This window comes from Haliaeetus leucocephalus, unplaced genomic scaffold, assembly GCF_000737465.1.
Source record: "Haliaeetus leucocephalus isolate CR32 unplaced genomic scaffold, Haliaeetus_leucocephalus-4.0 Scaffold1014, whole genome shotgun sequence".
Lineage (NCBI taxonomy): Eukaryota > Metazoa > Chordata > Aves > Accipitriformes > Accipitridae > Haliaeetus > Haliaeetus leucocephalus.
Window position 1 is genome coordinate 1,667,941 of NW_010973450.1, and position 20,748 is coordinate 1,688,688.

General features: G+C 38.8%; 1 protein-coding gene across 2 annotated transcripts in view; it reads right to left on the minus strand.

The window, feature by feature from the left end:
- The window catches only part of PLCH1 (phospholipase C, eta 1), a 68,662-nt gene that overhangs the window by 12,203 nt on the left and 35,711 nt on the right, over positions 1 to 20,748 (minus strand). For both annotated transcript variants that reach the window (XM_010584921.1, XM_010584923.1), the window contains 9 exons: positions 19,124 to 19,217; positions 16,196 to 16,399; positions 14,489 to 14,609; positions 12,793 to 12,964; positions 9,789 to 9,896; positions 7,367 to 7,528; positions 4,572 to 4,643; positions 1,626 to 1,720; positions 822 to 919 (listed from right to left, as the gene is read on the minus strand). In XM_010584921.1, the coding sequence (XP_010583223.1) occupies positions 822 to 919; positions 1,626 to 1,720; positions 4,572 to 4,643; positions 7,367 to 7,528; positions 9,789 to 9,896; positions 12,793 to 12,964; positions 14,489 to 14,609; positions 16,196 to 16,399; positions 19,124 to 19,217 (1,126 nt within the window). The remainder of the gene's footprint in view (positions 1 to 821; positions 920 to 1,625; positions 1,721 to 4,571; positions 4,644 to 7,366; positions 7,529 to 9,788; positions 9,897 to 12,792; positions 12,965 to 14,488; positions 14,610 to 16,195; positions 16,400 to 19,123; positions 19,218 to 20,748) is intronic.

Genomic DNA, 20,748 nt, shown 5'->3' on the forward strand with positions numbered 1-20,748 from the left:
CTCAACTGTACCACCCCACCATGCCCATCTCTTCAGCTAGGGCCAGGAAAGCACAAGATCTAGATGAAAGGCAGCAGCAGTACTGTGCTCTGATGAGCAGGCCCTCCTTTCCAGAGGACCATGAGCCATCAGATGGGTTCAGCAGTACCACCTAACTGCACCTGGACCTGCGGAAAAAGCTGAGCTGTCTCTCAGATCAGAACAATAAGACTGAAACTCTGCAAGACTATGTTTTTGTAGGATTTCTTGGACTCTGTTTCTCCACAGTGCTTTCATCCTCCTTAACTTCTCTCCTATGAAATTAGAATTAATTGTATAGCAATTAAAGAATTTCATACACAGTTTTTTCACATACAGTTGGTGACCTTTCCCACAAATTCCTCTGCAACTTTCTCAATTTCCATTTTGCCTCTAACATTTTTAGTGTAACAACTGCATGCTTTCTGAACAGGGATCACATCTATTTGTCACAATTCAAAACTATCACATTACCAAATGCTACTTAAAATTCATAAAGTTAAAAGATGATGACAAATTCTATAAAACTGTGAAAACAGGAAAGGGTTCTCCTGAAAAAGCCTCATTTTAAAAACTGCTACTAAAACATGAATGTCATAAAGCAAGCAAAAGGATATTTCCTAGGGAAGGAAAAGGTGGTGCTTTACTCTTTCTCCATAGTTAAGTAAAAGGAACAGGTAACTAACTACTCTACTTTTAAAACATCTTTGGATAACAACAGAAACCTTGAGAACACAGACATGTTCCCTATCCAAACAGAAAAGTGAAAAAGGCATGTGTAAGTCTTGTGCCAGCAGCCTTACCGTCATCTACTATATCCTGGGCTGCCACAGAGTTCGTGTACACCACTAGGTCAGACAGAGCTCGGCACAGCTTCACCGTTTTTCTTCGACGAGCTAGTCTGCTGAGTTATATTTAATGTATAAAAGAAATTGGGAATCTTTCAGTATTTAAAGCATATTTCAATCCCCCTTCCTGTTCTTTTCATCAATAAGGAAACAAACAACCATGAACAGGGAATCACATGTGGCAAACCTCCTTAGAGAGTGCTTCGAGATGACTGTTCCCCTTGTACCTCTATAGTCACACTACACAAACAAAATTTTTCATTTAAAACATAATGAAATAACTGCACCATGACTCTTGTCAACGAAAACAAGGCAGACAGCTTTGACCTGTGTCTGAAAATGGAGCATTTCAGTGACAACAAATGCATTCCCAATGGCACTTTTTTGATTGCTTTTTCTTTACATTCTCAAATGTAATAAAGTTGGCTGGGCTGTGATGTACCCTTATTTAGCCTAAACAGTTTTCTTTGAGCACTTAGTACAGCATACAGAATGTAGATTGGCATTTTTCCATTAGAAGAGTATTACTATCACACTTTTTTCAGTTTAAGGGTAATTGCTATTTGCAACCTATGAAAACCTACGCAATCAAAATACCAGGCTACAGCAGTCACAACAAAATATACCCCAACAGCAGTGTCATAAATGACCTGCTCTCAAGAACATACTTCCCTGAGGCAATGACATATAAATATTGATAGTAGTAAACATGCCTCTAGCTTTAACTGAGCTGTAAAACTCTGGTGATTCATAGCTCACCTGTGGAGCTGCCCCATTTCCTTCCCAGAAGAGTTTTGCTGGCCTTCTTCCTCATCTGATGCACTATGGTATTTGGATGCTGCCTTTACAGCTTTCTGTTGGGAAAGAATCAAGTACAGCTGTGTCAGTTTATGGGGTTGTTCTATAAATTCACATTACTGTAATTAATGTCAGGTGGGTGGGCAAGCAGCAGCAGGTTTACAGCACAGGACCAGTGTCCTACAAGGACACAGAATGACCCCTGGGGGTTTGACAGCAGAAAACCCTGGGTGGTACATCAAGTGTTTCCATACATGTAGAGAAGAAAAGCCAACACAAAGCATCTGTGCCCTGATCTCACTTTGTGCGACTACAAGGATCCAAGCCTGAAGACACGGAGCAGGTTTATCTACTGGCAAGCAAACAAATCCAAGACTGAAGAAAATTACTTCTGCAAACTGGCCAGTCCGTTGCAGGCCACTGCATATTCTGCAGCTTCCCTCCCCTGCTCCCTCCTGACATGAGAGGACAACATTGCTCCACTATTGCCAGTACACCGGGCACTGGTGCTGCTGAAATTCTGATGGATCGTATCATATTTAACAAACAGTAACACACAGTAGGATCTAAATGTACAGTGCATTGCTTCCACCTACACCTATGCTTCCCCCCCAGTTTAGAAAATTTAATGAATTCATTTGTGAAGTTGAGAACAGAGTCTGGGCAAAATCTTCAAATATCACCTCTCTGCTGCTTTTTGAGCCACACACACAAGCATTCAAGTTATTCTAAATTATTACAGGATACAGTAAAGAAAATAGCTATAATGAAAAGAGTAAAACCTCAAAAGCACCTTTTTTTCATAAGCACCTATTATTTAATAGTTTCCAATTTCAACATTACATCTTTTGTAACACTAACTATAGCTTCAAGTGAGTTTCTTTAATTCCCTTCTCATCGAGAGGCAATTAACAATATAACAGAGAGCTCCTTATCATTTTACTCATATGGCTAATTGAGCACAGATTTCTTTTCTCCTGCTGTGACACACCAATAATACACATAATTTAGTTTGCTGTATTTAGTGCTGAAATAAAGTTGACTACATTGGAAACCATTTGCATGGTTCAGTTTTGGAATCTGAAGGTCTGCACTGTGGCTGTTTCCTGCAGTTAACCTTGCAGGAATTGCCAGCCTGAGCATCTTTGTCCCTCCACTGGCAGTTTTTATAGAGTTTATACATGGATACATTTGGCACAAGAGCTGGCTGAAAACATCACAAGTCAATATCCCTGGGTGGATAATTCTGTACCTGCAAAAATATCAATAGTAACCATCCTTCCCAGGCATCCCTTTAGCTAGAAAGGCCTAAGGGGGAAGTTACTGGATGTCCCCATTGCCTCAATCTACAATACAATCATTACCAGAAACAGAAAAAAATTCTATATATACTCTGTTTTATTTCTTTCAGCAGAGATTAAATGAATGGGCATTCCTGCCTGCTATATTCATTAGGGTAACTAGTTGAAGTAATTACATTATTGATGTACTTTCCAGCCCTCAGTATAACCAGCAGTTTTTAGCAGCTGACTTTTTTCATCTGTGACATCTCATTCCACAGCATTTGTTTTCCCATCAGCGAGAACAGGTTACAATGTGAAGTGTCCACTATCATGCACAATAACAGGTACTTGCAGTTCTCAACGCATACTGAGTGAATAATACGCACTTAGCTAAAGCTGCTGAAAGAAATATGACTGCTTTTAAACTGATGCAAGCTTATAATCAAAATGTAAATATGAGTCCTGGTATTGTCTGCCTAGAGAATTTTTGATGGCTCCTAGCTGGCTTCAGGGCAGATGAGCCGGTGGCTGATTAAGTTCTATGAAGTATTTCGTAATTGCTGTTTTTCCTAAACTGCTGTTCAGATAACCAATTAGAGAGTGTGCTCCCTGCTCAGCTACAGCCTTCACCACAGATAGCGCTGAAGAAGAATGGATGTCTAGCAGGCTGGGGGCAGAGGAAGCCGCTGATGGCACAGTGACTCAGCTGCAGACCTGCCGCATCCCTCTCTCATGATAAGCCAATCTGTTGATTTACTTACTTCGTATCTGCTAATTGACTCTGGAGGAAGGAAGTTTCAGTTGAATCAGCTCATGCTGAGGCTACATGTTCAATAAATCCAAGCCTCGAGGCACTGTGGGAGTGTGGGAATAGGGGAGGCAGATGACAGGAACACATTTGTCAGGATATGGGAATGGGAGGAAACATAGGCGCACTGTCCCTTTTGGTGGCTGCTCTTTGTCCAGCTGTAAAATGAAACCTCACGCTCATTTGAATTATGTTAGCTCTTGCTTGGTTCAACAGAGCCGCCACAGTGAAGACCCAGCAAAGCAGACAGTTTGACCTAGCAGCTACACGAACATATAAATACTATATGCAAAACCATGAAAAGATCAGAAAAGAACACATTTTTACAAAGCAGAAGCCCAAAGCCAGTACTTAGTCATAGCAATCCCTTAAAGCAAGTGGAAAGACAGTAACAGCACACTCTGCATGGCACTGCAGTGGACCTCAAATCAAAAGTGGACCTCGAATCAAACAAACATTGTCAACCATAGGGACAGAGGTCTGGAAAACAAGAATACACAAAGGCATTTGTCTACATTGCTCTGCTGCTGCTGCAAGTTTGATCAGAACATCTGCAATTCCACATCACTGGTAAAGATGATCTTTTTGGTCAGGCAAGTTTTTTTCCTGAGTTTGTGTGATCATCTTCAACAGGTTCTCCATACTGCTAGAAGCTAATATTTTTCTTAACAGCAATAAATATACCAAGTGTAATCACATAGTCTTTCCTCACTGCCCCCATACACACCATACTTGTCTCAAGCAATAAAACATACCCAGTGTCCCTGGAATGCTGTCAGACCTAGAACAGCAAACCGAGTCTCTCATTTTACTTACTTTGTGTTTACCGAAGTTGCCCATTAATGATCGGCTATGAGACTTTTTTCCACCTTCTTTTGTGTCCAGGTTCTGTGCAGAGAAAGTGCAATAAAAAGTGTAACTAGATACCTTCAGAAGTATCTTTAAGGAGTCTGCTACAGTCTCTAAAAGACATAGTTTCAACATAATATAAGTTCTTGTATGTCACCCTGATTCACTATTAGAAAAGTACAGTGATTGCAAGTGAGAATAGAAGTGAGTTAGAGTCTAAACACAACATACTGATCTATGAACACAAATTGAAATCCAAAATCTCGTTACAGGACTTCTCTAATTTCTTTATATACTTGATAGTTTAGCAATCCTCTAACAGTAAGGAAAAATAACAGTAACACTCAAGACAACAACCAACCATGTAGAAAAAACAGTCTAGCAGAAACAGGCAAGCAACAACAACACTTGAAAGTGTGCTTTAAAAGAGCCACAAATGAAAAGGAGTAGGGGGAAATCTCCTAGCAGGTAAATGTGGACTTTTCATAGGCAGCCTGAAGTCCAAGTTTCACATTTATAGCCTTGCCCCTAGACATCAGTTTTGTAATTCCTGGCAGCATCTACCTTTTTTCTGTCAGAAAAGCACATCCCTTTATCTTCTAAACAGAAAAACAATAACCTAAAGGTGCTGAAGAATATTCCCCCAGTGTATCAGCAAGTCCTATGAACTCCAGTTATTCCCTGTTCAGTGCTGAGTTGGAATTCACTTCTGGCTATCACAATGATAAGGGTACTACATGGTTTCTTCAGGTCCAAGAAAGTCAATAACCCCTGTAACTACGTTCAAAGATTTGTTCCTAGCTCAGGCTGAAAGTCTCCGTAAAACAGAGAAGGAAACCTTAGCAGATAAAGTACTTTTCTCCCTCAGATAAGAGTGAGGGTTGACAGTTTCAACAGCAAATCCAAACTATTATCAGACCTAACTGACAGTACTGTACACATTGCCTTCCTCCCTCACCCTCCAAAAAACCTACTTGGTAATTACTGGAAATTAGTACATCAGCTTACATCATGAATGCTTCTTTTTTTTTTTTTTAAATAATAGTAAGTCTTTGGGAAAATGAAATGCACATCAGTAACAAAGTAAAGGAAAATGAGATTTGACCAGTAAAAAAGTAGAAAAATTTCCCAACAGATCCCTTTTGGGCACATCTACACAGCAACTACTAGAAAAGAGCTTTACAACACCACCAAACCTGGCTAATGAGTTACAGAATTACCACACCATCACAACATTTAACCATTTAGTTTTCTCCCATCTAGGTCAATAGTTGCTACAAATTAATCTGCCAGTTGTTTTAACTTATTACTACTAATTTTTCAGCTCTGCATTGCTTTAAGACCTTTGAAAACAACAGTCACATACAATCAGTCTTCACACGGGACTGTTGCAACAAGGGAAGAGATCTCTAAATGTCCCTTAATAATTTAAAATAAGTCAATTAGAAAATTCTATCACTTCAATATTATTATCTGACAGATGTTTGAATAATGCACTTGCATTACTGAATTATTTTCAGTATTCTGGTCATGTCAATGACATGTAATGGGTAATCTCAGGCACCATATCCAACACCAACACCTCATGGAAATTTGCATTCTTTAAACAAAACTCCCTACCCTCTCAAATGCTATCTAGGGGCCAATCATTTTCCTCATACCGGAGAACATACCAAATGTAATTATTCTAACACGAAATAGTATTGAAATGGCTCATATCTGATCATAGTTACTAAGATAGGACGTTTGGTCTCTGAAATCCCACTTCTCTGACCTCATGAAGGCCAAAGGGAACAGGCAAGCTCACTCTGTTCTTGCACTGCAAAGTCACAAGTCTGAAAATAACCCTTCTCTGTTGGGTCAGATGGCTTCATCCTTTGCATTCTTGCAGCCTCTTCCCACCACAACACAGCTTTCACAAGATGTCTCAAGCATTAGCACAAGCCGAGTATGTTTTCTGTAGTCAAGCCTGGCTTCAGGAAAAAGTCTTATAGGTCCAGCCTCAGAGAAAGAGATTGACAAGAACTGCATAAACCCTACAGAGTGGGAAGATGTGCAGAAAGCAGAGCTACATACACTTGACCTTTAAGACTATACCGGTTACAGAGTAGGCACATCTCCCCCAGAACAAGTCACTCTGTATTTAACATTACTGGGATTTGCATCCAGTTGAGGTGAAAGCATGGTCACCGTGGATTCAAGGTACTATTTCCTGATGTATTCAGATTTCCAATACGTTTTACCGTTTTACAAAAATAGTTTTATGTCAAAAGGGAAAAGAAACATACCGTTCTTGATCTAAAACAGTCTGAAAAAACAGTCACGAAAAAACAGAACCTTGCTTAGGGCAGTAAAAGCACAATCCTGTGTTTTAGTGCTGTACAAAACAGCCATCAACATTACAGGCAGATGCTTACAGTTATCACAGCCAGTTTTGATAGGACTAAGGCAACAGAAAAAGGATCTTTCCCCAATAACCTAGATACAAAGGAAATTGCTTGACACACGCTTGCAATATTGGTATTTACTGAATTAGTCGCTTCCAAGTTTCACAAGGAATAAACCAGAACACATTTAAACAACATTTGACCATTCAAATTTGCTTAGATATTTTCCTAAAATAGTTCCAAGTTTTAATTTTCGATAAAACAAACTCTCAGAAGTTGTTCATAAGTTATCAGCTTTCTCATCTGAAAAATGTGCAATACACATGGCACTGTCTAATATTCAACAGAGCATGCAAAGGGGAAAAACCCACATACCTGCTTCAGGTTAACATTTAACCCCTCATGAGTTGCCTTTAGCAGGGCTCTCACAGTGAAGCTGTCAGGATCTTCTTTGTCCCTGATCTGGGATTCTTTTATCAGAGATTCCAGTTTTGTTCTTATAAAAGATTCCACCTGGTGCTCAGTTGCACCATTATTCTGAAAGACATTTAGAAATCCAGTTAAAGTAGATTATTATGTCCATCACTTCTGGGACAGCCTGAGGGAACATTACACACGCTTCAGGCCACACAGCCGTCCCAACATTTCCTTTCTCTGTGCAAGAAAAAGCTTATTCCATAATCCTGCCTGATTTTGCCTTTTCTATTGGTGGCTTTTACTGCCATTTCCATCTTCCTTTTTCCCTTTAGTCCTCCTGACACAACTTACACTGCCTCAGCAAAGCACAGTCCATCACATAGATCACCCCAGAACCTGGCCCTGGTGTTAGCTCTTTGTTTCAAAACTGTCACAAGTCTGACCTTCTCTTTCAGAAGATGGCATGAATTCTCAGCTAATACACTTACACACTTCCTCCAAAATACCAGACAACCTAAGCATCATTAGATTCCTGCTCCGAATGGTAAAAAAAGAGGAAGCAATTACTGTTAACAGCAGTCATATGGTCTATACAGACACAAATCAGTTTCTTACATAAGGTGCTTAAAATAAAAATGGATCCTATCGAACAGTGTGCACCTAGCATTCCTCTGTCCATGGGGTGCGAGACCTCTCCTGAGACAGGAGAGGAAAGCAACTGTTCTGTCCTAACATGTTCCATTTCTAGCCCCAAAAGACATCCCGTGGTTTGTTTTGGCTTTAAGGATTGCCAAATTTTGTCTTAGGTCTTTCTGTTAAGAAAGCATCATCTCATCAGAAGTGCCCAAGCCATGTTATTAAAGTATACATGGATTACACAGACTGCTCCTATTGAACAGCACGTGACAATGAATCAGGTATTATATTGGTTTCAGAACTGTTTGAACAATCTTATCTCATCTTACTATACCCATAATTAGAGTTATGTTCATTCAATATATACTTTTTCCCTGAACTTAAACCTGCAGAATTTTGTACCTGTACTTAAAACCAAGCATATTCCTAAAAATTTATGGGATCGGGAGTCTTCAAGCTACCTCATAAATTAATACCAAGTATTTCCACTTCTGTAGTAAATACTAACAGAAATATAACTTTAAGTCATTCAGCAAGTTGATTTTATCCTATGCTTCAAGCATTTACTGCAAGGCTCTACTTCTGCATGAGACTGTCTTGTGGAACATATGGGTTGAATGACATCCAAGTGCAATCTAACCTCTAAATAATTAAGAAATTAATTAATCATGATTTTGTCCAATAGCATAAAGGGGGGTTGTTTATCTAAGGGGCATGTGCATGCATGTCAAATCAGCCCTTCTGCATGGCGTACATGAATCCCCCAAAAGATGTTGCTGACACTAGCACTTCAGCAGCATCAGGGTAGGGGAAGAACCAGCATAAACATATACTTCCTCTGAACCAGTTCGGTTGGGGACTTCTGTTACCTATAAAGCAAATCCCAAGCTATTCTGAAAAACCCTCAATTGCTAATAGCAGGCATAAATACAGACAAGTTAAAACCCGCTATGTAAATATGTAAACCAAAACCCGCTAATGAGACCTATAGATAGCTACTTCCATGGGGCAATGAGGCAAACTCACTGAGCTACATTCAAAAGTAGAGATAAACATTAGACTTGCTAAATATTAATTTGAATTTGATCTATTCTTTCTGCATCTCCCTAGATAGTATTTTCTTTGTTCAAATGTTTTAACTGGTGAAGCAAGGCTGCCTCCACACTAGAAAAAACACACCCACTGGATAATGTGTATTAGCATTGCACACCAGTTTCACTTTGCAGCAAAAGTGTGTTAATAAAATTAACAGCAGAAAAATAAAAAAAGGAGTTAAGAAATAAAAGGAACAGAAAGCAGTCTTCAGCATCAAAAAATAAGAAACAGAAGGATTGAAAATAAAAATGTTTCACACTTCAAATTTTTTTCATTTGTATGTCTCCTTTCATAATTTTCATCTAGCAATTATGTAGCAATCCCATCATGCCATTGCTTTGAGTACTACACATTTATATCCGAAAAAAACCCCACAAACCCCCAAACAAAAAGGCTAGCATGCTTATAGTGCTGGCATCATCAGTCTAGTGTACCTAAAGTACTTAAATTTGTTATTTATATGATTTAAAACACAAAGTGTGCATTTCCAAACAATGTCATTCCATATCTAAATGTGGAATTATATAACTTCTGTATCTTAAGGACCTGACTTAGAAATCAAAGTTAAAAACTTTAAGTAGGATTATGGAGTATCCATGTAAGAAATGTAGAGATCTAAGTGTTCCGGGAACTGTGTATATGCACATACATAGCAGGGCTTTAATTTGCAGTCGTCTTCAATTTCATCAGCACTATCCTCATCTGAAACTTCTCCTTCCTCAGCATCTGCTCCAAGACTGTATGGCAACTTTTTACCCTAAAACGAGGAAGAAATATTCACAATAAATGCACACGTGGTCAGTGTTATTTAGTGCAAAGACCAAAAATAGCCCATTCCTTAAGTATTCCTTATGTAAATTGTGACCAGAGTTTAGAATTTGTTTTCAGAGAGTCTCATGCAAACTGGTTCAAGGACTCAGATTATCACAGGTGATAATTTAAGTATTTCTGGAAGAGTTTGTTAGTGAAAGATCTTTGCAAGCTCTTTCAAAAAAAACATACCACCTCCCATCTCTGAAGCAAGCCAGCAAGTGTCCAAAAGATTTTTTTTTAATTTTTTTTTTTTTTAAGTTGACTCTTGGATATTTCAGGCCTACCCCTACCAAGCAGACTATTGTATATTTAAAATAAAACCCTAAAAATCAGAAGCTGAGATTTTGTTATAGGCTCTTCATCAGAATCGAAAATGCAGCCACAAAAGAACTCACTGCAAGCAGCCATCAACATGAAGGAAGCAGCAAAGCCTATTTTAGTATTGCACGCTCATGCAAGAATGCAGTCAGCAATCCAAATTAGTTGCTAATCCAGTACTGTGAATGTCATATGCCTACATTAGAAAGGAATTACTTTAATTCCATGTCTAGTTTCCAACATCTGATTAGAGTAGTGAGCATCACAGAGGTTATTGGCTACTTCTGGTTAAAAAAAAAAAAAAAAAAGGCTCTGACAGATTAATTATAATTTTTAGAGCATTCCTTTTTAATTCTCCTGTACGATCAGTTATAGCGAAGCCCAATCACAGAACCTTAAAAATGTTAGCTGTGAGATCTCTGAAGGTCTCTGGACCAACTTCACACTAAAGGAGGATCATTACCAGCTCTAGATGAAGCCAAGTCTTACAAACTTTCAAGGGTGGAGACTCCCCCAGCCTTCTGGGCAGCCTCTTTCCATGCTGCACTACCATCAGCTGAAAAAGCTTTTCCTGCCATCCAGTCTGCACCTTCCAAGCTATAACTTGTGGCCATTGCCTCTTGCTTTACCATCTGCTACATAATAAGTCACCTATTAAACTTCTGTGTTATTACTTCTGTGTGTCTTTCTCACTGCAGAAATGTTCGCAGTCTGCTTCATCAGTAACAGAGGTAGATGAGAATTACACTCAGATTTCTGCAGAAATTAAGAGTATTAATTTACAGACTGCATTTTGAAATTAATAATGTTGCCCTGCTAATGAGTAGGTCAAATTTACTTCACACTGGCACCTTTATACTGGTTTAAATCCGTGAGTATTATTAGAATTACTCTTTATATACACTAGCAAGATGAAAATTATGCCATTACTTGAAATTGTTTGGCTAATGAATCAATACTGCCTTTCAAAGGAAAATGTATAAAACAGAGCAAAAATAATAGCAAAAAGATGAGAAACTGGCTTACTTGTCAAGAAGATGCTAATTCCTAAATATGATTTTATCTTTTCCAACAGGGCTGGTTAAATTAAGCAGGACATGGGAGACAGGCCTTTGTGAAAAGATACTGTGATACTTAAAATAGTATTACTCAATCTGAAAATGTTAGCTCAGCTCCACACCATTCTGTAACTACTCACAGGGTTTCAGCACTGTTAGCTGAAGAATCAAACAAAAGTTACAAACTCAAACGTGCTAGGAAGACCAGCTCAAAAGTTTACGTAAGAACAGCAGAGTACCAAATCTCTCTTGCCTTTAGTACATTGACATAGTATTTCAAGCCAGGTTTGCTGGGTTTTGTCGCATGACTGACATTACATACTATTTTGTTTGACTCCCTAAAACACCAACAGTACATGCTTGCATAGTTCATTAACTAGCAGTTACACAAGAAAACTGATTCAGTGAAATTCAAAGTCACAGCTGAGCACTCAAAGGTTTTCTAATTCAGTCAGCTCTGTACTATACATTGAAATATGTTCAAATTAATATCAAACCACAATTGGGAATCCTTGTAGCCAGCTTGATACAGAGGATGGGGGGTGGGGGGAAAGAATATCTCAAGAGCTCACAGCTAAGTAATTGCCCCTATGTGCCAAAGTAAATAAGACAATCTAATAAGCTACAACTCTGTTAATCATCCTCTCAAAGTTCTGCCTTGCATTTCTTTCTTACTATATCCATCTTGGTCTTTGAAATTCCTTTCAGAGCAAAGCCGTTTATACTGAGAGGCCCAAACAATTAATCTTGCATACAACACTAACTTCAGTGCTCCAGGGCCTCCTCCCTTGCTGCTCCTTATAGCCACCTTCTGAAGTGCTCTTATTTCATAAACACAGCTGATGAACCATGAAAATAGTTTCATTTCATGAACTACTGCTCATAGCAGGGTGAGGGGGAAATGCAGGAAAATGCAAGAAATTTTCAAACGCTTTTATATTACTCCAAAATACTTTGTCCAAGGAGGCACTGTAGGATAATGTTTAGATACTACAGGGATATGAACCGCACAGAACAATATCCACTAATAACAAATTAGACAAATTTCAAAAAAAGAGAAAATATGCGGTTCAGGTAACTATGTCACAGTTCTTTCTACTCATAATGATGCATTTTATCATTTTTCTGCTCTCCTGACTCGGTGCTAAGGTTTAAAAATAAGCACCTCTGACTTTAAGACTCTCAGATAAGATGCTTAAGAAATAGAAAGAATTTTCCTCCCACAGCTGTTGACATCACATCCCTGTTGAAACACTCAGGGAAATATTCTGGGACACTCACCAAGTCCACGGTAAACTCTGTTTCAATGTCTCTGAAAAGCTCAGAATTTTAAGTCACTTAGTGCATCTGTACTATTCCACATGGTCCTGCTGAACTTGTTCCCCCCAAACCAAAGAAAATCTATGATAAATATCGCATGCTGACTTCTGTTGCATTTTGAACATGCCACCAGTAGCAAGTTACCTTCACTAGGATTTTCCCTTTCAAATTTTGAGGGCTAGGAAGCTGCCTGGAATCTCCAGTGATTACAGATGACAAGTCCAGTTTGTCACCAAATATCTCCTTCAAACACTGAGCAATCTTCTTTTGCTGTTGAATACTGCAATGGTTTTCAATAGACAGTATCACTGGAAACCTAGGAACAAAAGCCCCAGACATTGTCATAACTGTGTTTTAAGAGAGAAGACACACACACAGCTTCCCACATAAACTGGTTTAAGCAGTTTGCTTTTGCATTGTCAGTAGTCTGGAAACAAACTCACTTTGGGAGGAAAGATTTTGCACATGAACTCCCAAGTGCCTGCTCTGTCAGAATCCCTTGGATAGTCCCTGTAGGAAATTCTGTCCTCTCCCTCCAACCCTACCCACTAGCACACAGGGTGACAAAGCTTGAAACTGATGATCACCAAGCATGAGACACATAGCAATTTGCAATAAAGCTCATCAGCAATACAATGCCTTTCTTTTCTATGTAACTGAGCAGAAGGTACATTATTCCTTTGCAAGTCACATACAAAGTCTTCATAAGCTGTAAGTGATCAGCAAGCTGCTCCTGTAGAAAAGCGTTTTGAAATCAACAGATTCAAAGGAATTGCAAACTCCTCTCTGTTCATCTTCCAAAGACCGATAGCTGCATGAACGATTTGCCTTTGTCTTAAGTGCAGCTACAGTGAGACAGACCAAATCTCTGAAGATGCCCAGACTCTGGAGAAGAAATATTTGGCAATACTTTCTAGAATCCTCTCCCAGGCTCCAGGAATTTGCAGCTTAAGTTTCCTGAGCTAAAGACATTGTTTCTGTATATAACAGCCTATTTCTTCCACATATTTGCCCATTTTTTCTAAACTCTTGGCAGTCCCAGAATCCTATGGCAAAGAACCCCACATGCCAACTACACACCAAATGAAGAATCATCTCCTTCAGTTTTGAAATCACCACCTTCTATTTCTAATCAATAACACCAAACTTTTGGGCTCAGATTCTTTGTTTGGTTTTGTTGGTTATTGTTTTTTTCCCCACACACCCATTGTTGGGTCACTTTTTTTGTTGTTTTTTTTTTTTTTTTAAAGTGGAGTAAGCATTTTCCCTTTATTCTCTCTAAACTACTCAAAATTCTATACACCCACTCATGATTTGAGCCTATTGTATATGTACGATTAAACTCCATGATTTTCATAATAAACTGTTACATAGTACTACAGCAAACAAAATAGAATCCAAAATTTACCCCACATCTCAGTATTTCCTCATACTACATATGAGACAGCTTTTCAATTTTCCTTAGGTAGAGAATATTACAGTATTGATTTTTAAGTAGAATTTCCCTGTGGATGTGAGTGGGAAGTTCTGTTCAAACAAAGGATCAAAATAATCTGTAGATATTCAACAGTTTCAGACTGTTCAAAATATTACTGTGTTTACAATGCATGCAAGGTCTTCCTAAATGAGGTTGAACTTTCTAACTCAACTGATGGAAAGAGCTCATGCAGTTGAACAATAAATATGACACAAGCAATAAACAGGGGAACAGAATCAACTTTGTAATTTCTCAATGTGTTTAAAGGAATGTATGTACTTCCCAAAGTTGATTGTTGATTTTGACATGGGATTAACTACACAAAAGAGACAGGCATAGCTTCAAAATTGACTCTACACTTACTCATTTTTGATGAAAGCATACTTATTGATAGTTTCTGCCACATCACGGAAGAGTATTTTAGAAGTAAGAGTATAGCCGTGGTGCACTACCGGCTCTCCATCTGGACCATCCCAGCAATCCACTATTAAGACAAAAAAAGCTGTATGTTAAGAGATGCACATGACCTTATACATTTCTGCTGATCCTCCTTGCCAGCAGAACTCATGTACACTACCCAACCATGCAGGTGTCAACAAGATTCATTCAATCTGTTATGACCTACCAACTGAGTTAAGACTAAGATGACAGTCTTTTCCTGTACCAAATAAGAAATCAGCAACCTAAAACTGTTTTTTTCCCCCTTATATTACACTGAGGTTTTTTTCCTCATATATAAAATTACAAAGGTTTATTAGGTCAAATAATGGTTACAGCTACCTCTTGGGAAAGCAGCTTCTGCTTGAAAGACAAACTATTTAAAAACAATTTAGTCTTTTTCCACTCCCAATTAAACTTGCAGTTTTATAACTGACTATAGTAAGAGTACCATCAAATCCATCACATGTAGAATGGACTAGGACAGCAATACTTTTCCTAATGAATTACTGTACCCTGGATTTACACCAAACTTGTCACTACTGTTGCCTCTACAGAAAGTTAAAAACTTCACAAAGAGAAAGATACAGAGCTATTACCTAGGCTGTACAGTATCTACAACAGTTTTGAGGTCAAGTGAAATAACATACTACTGTGCGTTCTAGTGAACTTTCCTAAAGAAGGGAAAGTACAGTGATAGATCACCCAATTTTCTCAGATTCACTTTCTCTAAGTTTTAAATTCAGATTAACAATTTTTTTCCAGAAATGAGTTTTGTAATACTAGTCATAAAAAATTAATATTGAATTTAAATTTGTCAAAGAAACTTCACCCAAAATCTTGAAAAGAAAAATACTGATGTTTTGTTACTCTTTCAATCATGCAGAACTTAAACAAGAATCCAATGCGATCTCCAGGCTATCAGACAAACAGCATCTTGTTTTCTTTCACCAGCATCCAGCCAATGAAATGTCATCCTACCTGTCTATTGTGGCAGACCAAAACCAGGTTTCTTAGCTCTAAGATGATGACAGAAATAGATACACAGCTGTGTTGATAGAGGCACTATTTGCTCACCTGTCCTCCTCCTACAGGCACTTTTTATCTTCCCTTTGCATCCACAGGAGGAACTGCATAGGCAAACACCCACTTTCCCTTTCAGCTTATGAAAGAAAAAGGTCTTTGCTGGCTCAGCTTATTCTGAACAATGTGGATTTGGAAGCACTCCTGTGAAGGGGTAACCTCCAGCACAGGGGAAATGCAGAGCAGAACAACCAGGGCTGCTCTGCTGGAACTGCAGGGCCCCAAACAGTTGCCTGCCCATTGCCCTGCTGGGTCTTGTGCAACAAAAGAAATGCTTCATACAAATGCGGGAGAATGAAAAACTTGCACTGACTGAGAAAAGCATAACACCACAGCAGTAGGCAGGGGAAAACAGTGGTGTCTATGATGTTTGTCTGAGAAGGCCATTCCCAACAGAAAAATTCTGTTTAGACTGCTAGAAGACAGGAGTTTACCACTGAAGTTAATCAGACAGTGAAGCATTAATGCTTTGAGTTTGCCACTGACTTTGTGATTAGAAGAAATATCCCTCATACTTCTCACAACCAGCAAGTTAAACTAAAAGTATACCTTCAATACATCGACAACCATCTTGCAGCACTCGTGCATACATCTCTGCTCTGGACTGGGACAGCAGTTGGTCTCCTGTCAAGTATGTATTGTGAGATGAAGCAATAAAGTAGTTACAAAGGGGCTGATCCATATCCTGATGCACTTCACAATGCAGTGGATTAAATATATCGCAAGCAGGACTGCGCATGAAGTTGGTGAAACCTTTGAACAAAGAGAAACAATTTTGCCACTGATGCAGTACATATTAGCAAGCAAATGATTTGCACTCTAACATTTGTTTTTTCTGTTTATGCTTGTCAGTGCTAACTCATGTCTCCAAAACCACTGAATCACGTAGCACTGATTGATCTTCCTGTACCCCATGTTTTCAGCATATTAACTGCTGTCTGTGGCTTGCCTGGTTCTTTGCAAACTGAAGAGGCTGCACAGACTCAGTCTACTACTGGCATACACACAGGTATTTCTTTTTGAAGCCTATGGAAGTTCTGACACCTTTGAAAAGAATACATTCCCAAGATCCAGCCCTTGTCCCCAGACAATTTTCAAACAGCTTTGAACTAGAAAAGCAAATATAATCTAGAAAGGCATTTATGACTGCCGCAAAAAAAAACAGAAAAATCAACAAGCATTTGCAAAACATGGCATTGAGGTCCCTTCAGAAATTAACAACCAATAGTAAAAAAATAAAGTAGTATTCTAAGAGAAGCATAAAAATAACAAGCAGTAGCTATATGAGAAGATTGAAAAAACCCACAGATCAGTACAGCCACTGCCCAACCTATTTCTAGGTCTGATGTTTCATTCAGAAAAGGGGTAGATGACAAAAATGCATATGTAAAAATTCTCTGAAACCATGGAGAACCTCCCTAGGTTCCAGTGCACAGACTAAGACAAGTGTGCTCAAACTGCCTTCTGCAGTTCAGACAAAACCACTCCACTAATAAGCAGAACAGAAGAAGTTGTTTATTGTTTCTCTTAGAATTGCTGGAGGAAAACATCCTTCCTCACAGTTACTCAGCAAGATAAAAATGATCTCTTCATCTAGATGCTACTGCAAACAGACAGCATGCAGCTAAACCATGAGTCATTACTGTTACAAAAACTGTCTTTTCCTCCTCCTCCTCAAACTGGTATCCCCTATCCCTCTTGATTCTTGTTAAAGCATCAGTATAACTGAGAAATTGGGTCAAGTGCTTAGGCGGCATCAGTCCGCATTTCCTGGGATGCTGAATTGTGCCTTGGAGGGCAAGTGACCTGCTTAGAGGAATACAGCTGGATAGGTGGAAGGGAGGGAACCTCAGCCTCACGTTCAGCAGGATGGAAAAGATTTGACATGTGCACCATGTTTCCCTCAATGGACCCTTGTAATTGTAACAGGTAAGAGTTATCCTGTTCTGCTCCATCACAAGTGTAACATCTTGTAAATAAGAGGAGGCAGAGGAAATCCCTCAAATCTGGGCTGCAGAAGAGATATAGGATATGATGCCTGCAAGAGTACAGGTTTGGTATTCTGCAGATCTGCTAGGACTTCATGCTGCTGTTGATGCCCAATGGGTCCCAAGCTGAGAAGTAATCTTCAGAAGGTAGCAACAGTGTCAAGAACAAAAGAACACACTCCTACCAAAGTTAAGAAAGATCTGACAGTTTATAGAGGTCACAGGACAGAAATGGGAGCCAAATTGACATCCTGACTTGGAAGCAAATGCCTTTTTTTTTTTTTTTTTTTGAGTTTATTGCTGACACTTACGCTCTGCCCCAGTGCCACTCTTTTGCTGTAATAAGCACTATCCTGACTGAAGATACCATGTAGACAAGGCATGCAAATATTTTATAATATCCTCCCAAAGGGCTGCACTGCAGCACAGAGAGTATGGGGGCCCATGCTAGCCGATTCACTAATCTAGCCAATTTCACTCTAGTTTACAGTTTTCTTTATGCTGCAAGTTTATCTGAGATGGTACTTGGTTTATATCCCTGTTAATCAGACCAGCATTGAACTGAAAAAGTTTTAAAAATACCTCCTATGAGAATGAGAAATGTAAAATATTTTGAAAGGATAGTGCAAACAATACGAACCCTGAAAGCAACTCAAAACATAAAAGAAGTGGCAGTAAGGTTAAGAGGAACAGAAATGCTTTCAGAAATATTTTTTTTTAAGTGTCATAACCTGTTCATTTTGCTTTCAGTTTAAGTCCAGCGCCCTGGGTCACAATGGAAGCTTGTTTAAGAACTGGGAGGCCATATCCAGGATTTAATTACCATGTGGAGGAAGATTTCTCCCCCCCAAATCACCATGTAAATTATGCTGCTTCATGAAAGCTATCTTCCAGGCAAATTAACACACCATGGCATTTAATCTATTTCGTTCCAATTCAGATTTTGATTTGATACTAAGTTGGATTCTGAATAAATATACCATTTACAATTGCTTTAGCAAACAAGGTGAATAAGGAATTAAAACCCAAAGAAAATGCAACTATCCATATTTTATTTTACCTAAGCATAAATCAATGGATTGTACAGGATCGATTCCACATCTACAGAGACAGAGCAGAAATAAAACTTTGCTTTTATTACTTCAGTTACAACAGGTTATAGTATAAAACACATGGGATAGAATGTTTTACATTAGTGTTTTACAAAGACACAGTTAGCAATAAATTCATGCAAGTGTAAGGCATTCACATTGCTGTATAATGGCTATGATGTATCATTGTATAACATTAGCTGCTAATTCACCCTACCTACTCTCGTCTCTCCCACGTCCCACAAAAATGCACCTACGCTACTGACTGCTGATCTTCTATTGGTTGGTAACTTTCTATTGCATTCAAATATTATAAGCTACACCAAAACACTGTTAAAGCTTTTCTATTCCACTACAGCATACCAAGACAAGACTAATTTAGAAGCCAAAAACTTTACCTTCAATCCCAAGAACATTTTGCTTCTTGTTTTCTTCTGATACTTCAAACTTCTGTATGATGTCAAGACAATACTCTGGTGTCACATTATTCATCTGCAGAAGAACAACACTTATTTTTAATACCATGTCACCAGCATGCCAAAATCTACTTTAGGCTTCTGGGTCCAGCTGAAAAACCTTACGATCAAACATTGAGTTCAGTCAAATATGAATAGGACAGTCAGCAACATCACTGTAAAAGAACTTTAAGATTTTGATTTGATTTTTGTTAGTGCTGCACAAGTCTCATAGCTCTTACCTTTGTGGAAAAAAATAGAAGTAAGAGGTAGCAATGACTAGAGCTGTGTCATTTTAGTTTAAAGATGAAAGTTAGCTGTTAAGCACACTCTAATAATCGTTGTACTGGGCAATACTGCTGAAATGGGAACTATGAAGTTATATTCTTTAATATGATCTACTTAAACATGCAAAAAGATTTGGCAGGGTTTGATTTCATTTTCACGCATTTTCCACTTCTGTGATTTCATTACTTCCAAGAGAGTTCACTATAATATGCTGGCTATGAGATAAATAATTAGATTCTGAAATGAAAAACAGCAGTTCTTCTGAAACAAGTAAGAGTTTTGTCATCAGCTTCAACTAGCCCACAATCGAAGTCCTAACTGACTAGTGGGGCCACAGTATCACCATACACTTATATTTCCATTAAAACTAAAGGAAAGAAGTAGCTTCCATCGCTCATCTCATCTTTTCTCACTCCCACCCTCCTGAAGTTGTAGAGAACCACAGTAAGACCTACAATTGGGTGTATTTAATTTCCTCCACTAATAATATTGTAGGATGACAATGATGACACTGAAACCTTTGGCAGCTTATTTGTACCATTATTCTGTTTACTGTTTGTACTCTGCATCCTTTGCCAAAGTCAGCTCAAATGCCCTGACATGTGGAGCAGTCTGGAAGCAAAGGAACATGCAGTCCCCTCTCTTAGACAGCACATAATCTCTGTTAACATGACTGCTTCCGTCAAAGGCAGGAGTAAAGTTAGTCATCATGCAGATTACACGATATTTACTGTTTAAATCCAAAAATGGTCCCTCTGAACTTTTCTCTTACTGAGGGACTTCTCTTTCAGATGGCAAAACCAATTCCATTTACTCTGCTCCGTCTTGTAGCCTTTGATGAATTTGCGCTTTCTGTTATTTCCTGTAGCTCAGTATTCCCAGCATCAGCATTTAGCTATATGGAAATCCAGAAGTAGGCTGACTCTCTTGATCTGGTCTGCCCTAAAGGCCTGATCCTGCCAAGTGCTGAGTTCCTCCTAAGAAATGTGGGTGCCTTGACTGACCATATCTCCTAACACCCAAAAGGCTACAGCCCAATTATGAAAAATTACCAGAGGAAGGTAAAAAACTAGACATGTCAACATTAGAAATATAGTAACAGACAGCAAGCGAGCAGTTCAACTCATATGGTGACTCAGGCTGAAAAACTTGGATATATTTTCCAGTCTTTCTCCCCTTCCCCCTGTTTTTAATCTTGCACAGGGAAAGCATGGCTCAGCCCACTTCCTTCTCCAAACATTTTATTTACATCTCCTAGCTAAGCCAACAATCATGAGACA